General features: G+C 43.1%; 1 protein-coding gene across 1 annotated transcript in view; it reads right to left on the bottom strand.

Annotated features, from left to right (window-relative positions):
• LOC106870234 (RNA demethylase ALKBH5) overlaps positions 1-9,049 on the bottom strand; it is a 10,490-nt gene extending 1,441 nt beyond the window's left edge. The window contains exons 1-2 of the mRNA XM_052978266.1: positions 8,160-9,049; positions 380-685 (exon numbers count right to left, since the gene is read on the bottom strand). Coding sequence (XP_052834226.1) covers positions 380-685; positions 8,160-8,923 — 1,070 coding nt within the window. The 5' untranslated portion in view covers positions 8,924-9,049. The remainder of the gene's footprint in view (positions 1-379; positions 686-8,159) is intronic.
• Between the last annotated feature and the right edge of the window lie 958 nt (positions 9,050-10,007).

Raw genomic sequence — 10,007 nt, 5'->3', positions numbered from 1 at the left:
CTTTGCCTTTCATCCTTGATTAACTAAGTACCAGTTACGCACTAGGGTCGATGTAATCGACTTAACCCCTTTGTCTGTCCTTGTTTGTCCCCTCTATGTTTAGCCCCTTGTGGGCAATAAAGAAATAGGAAACTGAAAAAAGCCTGTCATGTATGTGTGTGTGTGTGTGTGTGTGTGTGTGTGTATATATATACATATATATATATATGTATGAGAATGCATGTGTGTGGGTATATCTGAACGTGAGTTTTTGTGTTTGTCCTTAACCACCATTTGACAGCCGGTGTTGGTTTGTTTACACCCCAATAACTTAGCGACCAAGCAAAAGAGACTGACAGGATAAGCACCAAGTTTTTAAAAAAATAAATACTCAGGTCACCAATTCATTCGACAACAACAACAACAACAACAACAAAAAACCCTGCAAAGCAGTGAGTGCCCCAGCCTGGTCGCAGTCCAATGACTTGAAGAAGTTTTTAAAAAAAAATACATAAAAGGAACGGAAAACACACATCTGCCACCAAAAACAAAGGAAAAAAGAAACAGAAGAAAAAGGAGTAAGAGAGGAGAGAGAGTCACATTTGGAGAGCTGACAGTAACTGACCTTCTTAAGATGATAACAGCTCTCCGGGCTACCACATCTTGCGGACGAATGCAATGGGTGACGCTGTTGGCAGCATAACCACTGTAAAAGAGAAAGATATATATATTGTTTATATGTGGATATATTACACTGGATATTTATTGAAAGGATATAAACAAAAACGAAGGGGAGATAGGCAATGGTGGGGTGCAAAAGTAGGTATACACTTATGTAGAAAGGAAACATGTAAAATATTCTTTTATTTTTATAGAAAAAATTAAAAGGCGCAGGAGTGGCTGTGTGGTAAGTAGCTTGCTTACCAACCACATGGTTCTGGGTTCAGTCCCACTGCGTGGCAACTTGGGCAAGTGTCTTCTACTATAGCCTCGGGCCGACCAAAGCCTTGTGAGTTAGACGGAAACTGAAAGAAGCCCGTCGTATGTATGTATGTGTAGGTGTGTCTGTGTTTGTCCCCCCATCATCGCTTGAAAACCGATGATGGTGTGTTTACGTCCCCGTAACTTAGCGGTTCGGCAAAAGAGACCGATAGAATAAGTACTAGGCTTCCAAAGAATAAGTCCCGGGGTCGATTTTCTCGACTAAAGGCGGTGCTCCAGCATGGCCGCAGTCAAAAAAGACTGAAACAAGTAAAAGAGAGTTACGATAAGTGTTATTTTACTCTTTCACTTGTTTCAGTCTTTTTTTACTGCGGCCATGCTGGAGCACCGCCTTTAGTCGAGAAAATCGACCCCAGGACTTCACCAAATATATACGCACACTACAACAAGTGCACACACACACACACACACAGACATGCTTCCTCCTTACTCGAGAAGATACAATACACATACACACACATACTTCACCTTCACTCGAGAACATACACACATATACACACACGCAAGCTCCACTCTCACTCGAGAGCACACACACACACACAAACACTTTACCGTTTCGAGAACGAACACATACACACACATGAGCCAGTCTCGTTCGTGCACACACACACAAGCAAAGAACTATTGAGATACAAACACACACACACGCCCATTATGTAAACGATCGGGTTTGAACGTGACTCCTGCGTACGACCTTCAATATTGTCATCCAAACGAGAAGGTCACACAAAACCAGGACAGAACACAGAGCCACATAGGAAATAACTCTCGCTGGACTAGCAATCGATTGAGCCTCGATTACCATGCTAGAAATAGCAGCAAAATCGCGCCAGCCTCTCGCAAATGATTCCCTCTTACCGTTTTCTGTTACTTCAGTTCTTCCTCAACGTACATAGTTTTTATCACAATTAAACAAGCTAAACTACAGTTCTGCCGTAATTTACTTCTATATCACAATTTAACAAGCTAAACTACGGTTTTACTTTACTGTAGTAGTTTATCACAATTAAGCCAAACAACAGTTCTACCTTAATTTACTTCTATAATAGAATTTAACAAGCTAAACTGCGGTTTTACTGTACAGTAGTTCACAATTAAACAAGCTAAACTATCTTCCTTCTCTTCTATAAACGCTATCATAATTTAACAAGTTAATCTACATCTCTACCTAATTTTACTTACGTAACACTTCCCAATTTTGACAAGCTAAACTACAGCTCTGCTTTAATTCAGCTCTATATTACAATCACAATTTAACAAGCTAATCTACAGTTCTACCATACTTCAGTTTTTTTGTTTTTTTTCTTTTTTTAACAGTATCACAATTTAACAAACGAAAAAAACACAGTACCATCTAAATCTACTTCTGTAACACTTCTCAATTTAACAAGCTAATATACAGCTCTGCTGCTCAACTATACATATACCCTACACATATACCTCATTCGAATTTAACAAGCTAAACTACATTTCTGCCTCTATGCTTTGAAAAACCAGCAAAATTTAACAAGTTAAACTACAACACTGCTCTGTATTATATTGATGTTACATAAGAATACAAAAGTTGAAGACACTACATTGTAAAGAGTTTTATAAAGATTATGGGATATAGAGCGAGACAAAGTGCTACTTCTGGGCGTCGTAGACTCGTTTCTGTAACGGCATCACAATTAAACAAGCTAAACTACATCTCTGTCTTACTTCTGTAGTACGATCACAATTTAACAAGCTAAACTACGTTTCTACATAACTTTTGTACCGCTATCACAATTAAACAAGTTAAACTACGCCTCTGTCTTAATGCATTGACGACTGCATAATTTAACAAGTTAAACTACAACACTGCTCTGTATTATACTGACGTTACATAACACATTTTTAGGAGCTTAAAAGATTATGGGATGTAGGACAAGAAGAAGGGCTACTCGTATGCGTGTTTCTGAATGTATGTCACTTTGGGCACGCCATAAGAGGCCTTAGGGAAGGGCCTGAATGTCACAACTTCACCATATCCACATACACACGTACGCATGCGCTCTCGCTTTGCTTTTCTCCCGCTCAATCTCGGCGAATTTCGATCGAAATGGCGGGAGTTGTCATGTCACGTGACAGCAATTACTCTAGTGACCACCAGGTCGAACATCAGCAATCCAGAGTCGGACGGTCCGCTCGAAAGGTAGTAGCAGTAGCAGTAGCAGTAGTAGTTTAGCCCCAGGTCCTATAAAAGATGTTCTAGCTGTGACCATCCCGTCTTTTATTCAGACATAGTGTATCTAGGACTACATTATATAATGTATAGTATAGTAGTTAGTATTAGTGGCTATAGTTGATGTTGTTTAGCCACAGGTCAGTCCTGATCCAGACAGACCAATGATCAAAGATATCCAACCGTGAACATCCCATCTTTTATTCAGGCATAGTGTATCTAGGACTAAATTATATAAAGTATAGTATAGTAGTTTGTATTAGTGGCTATAGCTGCTGCTGATATAGTTTAGCCCCAGGTCAGTCCTGATCCAGGAAACACTGGGTGTATTTTGTGGCACCAGCACTGTTGGGGCAGCCTTGTAACTTGCAAAATCTAAGACAGTGTTTCACAACTGAAAGCAACTGATTGACCGAAAGTGGATGCAGTGCAATGTGCTGTGTGTTTGCGTATGTGTGTGTGTATGGTGATAACTGGCGACATCCAGCCCATATATTTTATGTTTTATAGACTTTTTGAGGCAAGTTAAATTGAAATCGAACTAAATTCGACGACTGGCACCCATGCCAACGTCGTCTCCTTCATTGGACACGAAACTTAGCTTGCGGAGACTTATTAGGGCAAGCGAAAGCGAAATCGGGATGGCACCTGTGCCCAGCGTTGCCTTTCTGGCACTTGTGCCCGTGACATGTGTAAGGATTTTCGAGCGAGATCGTTGCCAGTGCCCCTGGACTGGCTCTTGTGCGGGTGGCACATAAAATACACCATTTGGAGCGTGGCCGTTGCCAGTACCGCCTGACTGGCCTTCGTAGAAATTTCGAGCGAGATCGTTGCCAGTGCCCCTGGACTGGCTCTTGTGCGGGTGGCACATTAAATACACCATTTCGAGCGTGGCCGTTGCCAGTACCGTCTGTCTGGCCTTCGTGGCGGTGGCACGTAAAAGCACCCACTACACTCTCGGAGTGGTTGGCGTTAGGAAGGGCATCCAGCTGTAGAAACCTTGGTAAATCAGATTGGAGCCTGGTGTAGCCATCTGGTTTCACCAGTCAGTCAAATCGTCCAACCCATGCTAGCATGGAAAGCGGACGTTAAACGACGACGATGATGATGATGATGTGTGTGTGTGTGTGTAGTGAAGGCATTCGACTCACGATCGTATGGTCGTGAGTTCAATTCCCAGGCGACGCGTTGTGTCCTTGAGCAAGACACTTTATTTCACGTAGCTCCAGTCCACTCAGCCAACAAAAATAAGTAGTACCTGTATTTCAAAGGAGCCAGCCTTGTCACACTGAGTCTCCCTGAGAACTACATTTGGGGTACACGTGTCCGTGGAGTGCTCAGCCACTTGCACGTTAATTTCACAACTAGTTTGTATAGTTTTCCCACCCACGAGTGATCAATACTGGATGTGTCATGACGAGTGTTGAAAGCAAAGTTTCCCATGTATGCCATTTTGTCTCTATGTGTGTGTAGTGCAGGCTGTTCTACATCGTTTCCAGTTGGCTATACGACACAATATATGTGTCCTTATATTGTTGTATAGCCAGCTGGAAACGATGTTTCCTGGGGCTGAACAACAGTAACAATCGTCCTTTCCAGTACAGCCACATTATGTTGGCAAATAGTCTTTACTCCAAAGAACTGTAACTGAATAACTCTCTTCGAAAGATTTAGAAATAACGATATTTCTGTTTAGATATATATAAGCGCAGGAGTGGCTGTGTGGCAAGTAGCTTGCTTACCAACCATATGGTTCCGGGTTCAGTCCCACTGCGTGGCACCTTGGGCAAGTGTCTTCTACTATAGCCTCAGGTCGACCAAAGCCTTGAGTGGATTTGGTAGTCAGAAACTAAAAGAAGCCCGTCGTATAGATATATATATATGTATATGTTTGTCACCCCACCATCGCTTGACAAGTGATGCTGGTGTGTTTACGTCCCCGTAACTTGGTGGTTAGGCAAAAAGAGACCGATAGAATAAGTACTAGGCTTTGGGTCTGGGGTGGATTTGCTTGACAAAAGGCGGTGCTCCAACCTGGCCGCAGTCAAATGACTGAAACAAGTAAAAGAATAAAATGTGTGTGTGTGTGTGTGTGCGCGCGGGCGTTCGCGTTTATCCCCAACACCGTTTGACAACCGGTGTTGGTGTGTTTACGTCCCTCGTAACTGAGCGTAACAGAATAAGTATCATGTTTGAGGGGAAAAACAATAAGTACTGGGGGTTCGATTTGTTCGACTAAAAAATTCCTCGAGGCAGTTACCCCAGCATGGCCGCGGTCTAATGACTGAAACAAGTACAAGATAAAAGATTGTGTGTGTGTGTTTGACACAAACAAGTAAATGATAATGTCATTTGGCTGCTATTTCTAGCATGTTCGAGCGACCACATAGAAGCATTTTCATTGTACGTTGTAAAGTTGGTGGTGGTGGTGGTGGTGATGGTGTTTTGAAATAACATAACCATGACGAAGCAAACATGGTACTTGACACTCCTTCTGTGACAATCCCGTCTGTTTTGTTTCGTCTTTTTTTTTGCTACTAATCCAGCGTCCTACCTTTGTCTAAACAACAACAGTAGTAGTAGTAGTGGTAGTAGTAGTAGTGGTAGTGGTGGTGGTAGTAGTAGTAGTGGTGGTGGTAGTAGTAGAAGTAGTGGTAGTAGTAGAAGTAGTGGTGATAGTAGTAGTAGTGGTGGTGGTAGTAGTAGTAGTAGTAGTAGTAGTAGTAGCGGTGGTAGTAGTAGTAGTAGTAGTAGTAGTGGTGGTGGTGGTAGTGATGGTAGTAGTAGTAGTAGTAGTAGAAGTAGTAGTAGTAGAAGTAGTAGTAGTAGTGGTGGTGGTGATAGTGGTGGTAGTAGTAGTAGTAGTAGTAGTAGTGGTGGTGGTGGTAGTAGTAGTAGTAGAAGTAGTAGTAATAGTAGTAGTAGTAGTAGTGGTGGTGGTACGTAGGGACAGGCGCTATAATTATTATTATCATCATCATTATTATGGCCGAATCGTTAGCACGTTGGACGAGATGCTTGGTGGGACTTCGTCCGTCGCTACGTTCTGAGTTCAAATTCCGCTGAGGTCGACTTTGCCTTTCATCCTTTCGGGGGTCGATAAATTAAGTACCAGTTGAGAACTGGGGAGGCGATTACATCGGACTACCCCCTCCCCCAAATTTCAGGGCTTGTACCTTTAGTAGAAAGGATTATTATTACTTTTTTTTATTAAGTCAGGGAGCTGGCAGAATCGTTAGGAGGCCGGACAAAATGCTTAGCGGCATTTCGTCCGTCTTTACATTCCGAGTTCAAATTCCGCCGAGGTCGACTTTACGTTTCCATCCTTTCGGGGGTCGATAAGTATTTCCTAATTCAGCACCAGTTACGCACTGGGGAAGAAACGATGTGAATCGACATTCCGCCTCCCCCCGAAATAGCTGACCTTGTGCCAAAATATGAAACCATTACCATTATTATTAATTATTAATTATTGTTATTATTATTATTATTATTATTATCAAATTTCGGGAGACTGGAAGAATCGGTTCGGTTGAGTATGGGACGGAAATAAAAATGCCCTGTCGCATCTCAGTTTTAAATAAATCTTATTTCATGTTCAGAGGTCAACCAACTTTTTTGTGTCATTCTTCCGGTGTCGATAAACGAAAGTACCAGTCGTGTTCTATGATAAATTATCCAGGCCACTGAAAGTTCCCATCCGAAAACCTGCCAAAAACATTGCCCAGTCGTGTACCTTACCTCACAAATTATCTCCGGAGGTAAAGAATATGTACAGCACCCGTTTTCGTGGTAACCCTGTCCCCTAAAATTCGAAATCGGGTTATTGTTGTTATTTACGTTATTATTAAGTTCAAATGCCGCCGAGGTCAACTTTGACATTCACCCTTTCGGTGTCGATATAATAATTAACAAACAAGGTGGTCGATGTAACTGACTCACACGTTCCTTCCTAAAATTACTGCCCCTGTGCCAAAAATTTGGTCCCCTTCTTCATCTTTGCCCCTGTGCCAAAAATTTGGTCCCCTTCTTCATCTTTGCCCCTGTGGCTAACAAAGAACATCATAATTACGTTCTGAGCTCAAATTCCGCCGAGGTCGACTTTGCCGTTCATCCTTTCGGGGTCGACAAATTAAGTACCAGTGAAACACTGGGGTCGATGTAATCGACTAGGCCCCTCCCCACAAATTCGAGGCCCCGTTGCCTCCAGTAGAAAGAATTGTTATTATTACCAATAATAATAATAAATAATAATAATGATAGTTACAAATTTTGCCATAGGGGGAAAGGGATGAGTCGACTACATCGATCTCCAGTACGTAACTGGTACTTATTTTATCGACCCCGAAAGGATGAAAGGCAAAGTTGACCTCGGCGGAATTTGAACTCAGAACGTACAGACGGACGAAATGCCGAAAAGTATTTCGCCCGGCGTGATTAATAATAATAGTAATAATTTCTGACTTGTGTTCTGGGTTCAAATTCCGCCGAGGTCGGCTTTGTCTTTCATTCTTTCGAGGTCGATAAAATAAGTACCGGCTGAACACTAGGATGTGATATAATGAACATCCGAACATCCTCTTCAAAAATTTCTGGCCTTGTGCCTATAGTAATTATTATTAATAATAGTGGTGGTGGTCGTCGTCGTCGTACTATTAGTAGCAGTAAAGGTGGTGGTGGTGGTCGTGTTTGTCTCACTGGTTGGTTAACAACAAGGTTAAATGACGATAGAGGGAGAAAAAGAGACGGTGTGAAGTGAGAGAATCAGATAGATAGATAGATAGATAGATGTAGATAGATAGATAGAGATGAATAGATAGATAGACAGAGATAGAGGTAGATAGATAGGGAGATAGATAGATAAATAGAGATGGATAGATAGATAGATAGATAGACAGAGATAGATAGAGGTAGATAGATGGGTAGATAAATAGATAGAGAGAGAGAAAGATTGTGAGAAGGACTCACTGACCTTAAAATGGTAACACAGCCTCGGTCGACTGGTAAGCTGAGCACCGGTTCAGACACCCGTATCGGTTTGAAGGAGAACTTGCAGCCGAAGCAGAGCGTACTGTCACTGAAGAAGGAGACCGACACGATGGGTCTGTCGAAGATGTGTGGAGGGTCGACATGAGACACGATGCAACCTCCCGGCAGGTAATCGTTTATAACAGCACTGTTGATGAAACCGTCGGGTACAACACCCGCGTCGCGTAACGGTTTGATGACCAGTTCGTGTATCCAGTCGGGTATGTCGTCGACTTCACCCTTGGGGTAGAGCCTCTCCATGCCGGGCCCTCTCCTGTGCAGCTGCGAGCCGTACGTGTAGCCCTCGCCGAAGAAATACTTAATGCGCAGGGGCGCTCGGTCAATGGTGTGGTCTCTGTAATATCCTTTCTTGCCCAAGCTGACCACCTCGTCGATCTTGGTCTCAATGCCCTCGCACTGGCAGGCGTTGAACAGCCGCCTCTGCTTGATGCCCGAGTGGATGTGCCGCAGCTCCGCTTGGCGCATCCCTTCCCGCGACCTTCCCTCCCTCGTACAATCCATCCCGATGACGTCGTTCTCGCCGTTGCTGGCTTTCAGGTAACGCTGGCGGGGCCCGTGTCGGCCGGCGCCCTTGCTGTCGTACGGGTCGCGCCGGTAGCGTCGTTTGCGCTCCTGTCTCGACGAACTGCGGCCCCAGTGGGGCGGGCCTTGAAGTTTCTCTCTCAAATCCAGGTAACCGGCAGCCATCTTGGCTTGTGTGGCTCTCCTGGCGTGTCCCACAATGCACTGCGGTAAACATTGAGACACGTGCTACCCACAATGCAGCGCGTGCACTCACGCCTTCACTTACGCTCATCATCACCTCTCTCGATCTCTTAATTTAATTCCGTCTCACTCTCTCTCTCTCCCTCTCTCTCCCTCTCTCTGACTCTCTCTCTAACTATTTCTCTCTCTCGATCTCTCGATCTAATTCCGTCTCACTCTCTCTCTCTCTCTCTCTCTAACTCTCTCTCACTAACTCTCTCTCTCTCTAACTCTCTCTCTCTCGCTCTCTTACTATATTCTTTTCCCTTTCTATCCTTATCGTTCGCAGTCACTCACTAGCTTCACTCCACCTTGAAGATGTTTTTGTGTCTTAGAGAACAAAGATAGTAGAGAGAGAGAGAGAGAGAGTATAAGTTATGACTGGAATCATGTGTTACTCTCATGTCTATATATGTGTATATCTGTGTCCTTTATGTATATGTATATATGTGAAGAGAAGACCCCCCTTCGGTCATGAATGACGATGGAATTGCACCTGGAAAGTTCCCCCTCCGAGGCACAAGTCCGGGCAAGGTTGTTTGTGGAAGGCCAGCAGTTGCCCATGCATACTAGCCTCCACCTCTCCGCACCACTGATGTTATCCAAGGGACAGTCAAAGGGGCCGATACAGCTTGGCACCCGGTGACGACATCACAACTCATGGCTACAGCTGAGTGAAACTGGAGCAACGTTAAATAAAGTGTCTTGCTCAGGAACACAACATGCAGCCCGGTCCAGGATTCGAACTCATAACCTTACAATCGTAATCTCGACGCTCTAACCACTGAGCCATGTATGTATGTATAAATACATAAATTTGTATATACATATCTAAACATTAATGTATAGACATATACATTTATGTATACATATATAAAAGTACAAACACACACACACACATATATATATATATATATATATAATACAAAGAATATATATACATGTATACACACATATATGTACATACTTACATACGTATATATATATATATATGTGTGTATATATATATATATATATATATATATAT

Source organism: Octopus bimaculoides, unplaced genomic scaffold (genome assembly GCF_001194135.2).
Source record: "Octopus bimaculoides isolate UCB-OBI-ISO-001 unplaced genomic scaffold, ASM119413v2 Scaffold_18307, whole genome shotgun sequence".
In the NCBI taxonomy this organism is placed as follows: domain Eukaryota; kingdom Metazoa; phylum Mollusca; class Cephalopoda; order Octopoda; family Octopodidae; genus Octopus; species Octopus bimaculoides.
Note: the sequence above shows the minus strand (reverse complement) of the source record. Positions and strands in the feature narration are given on the sequence as shown.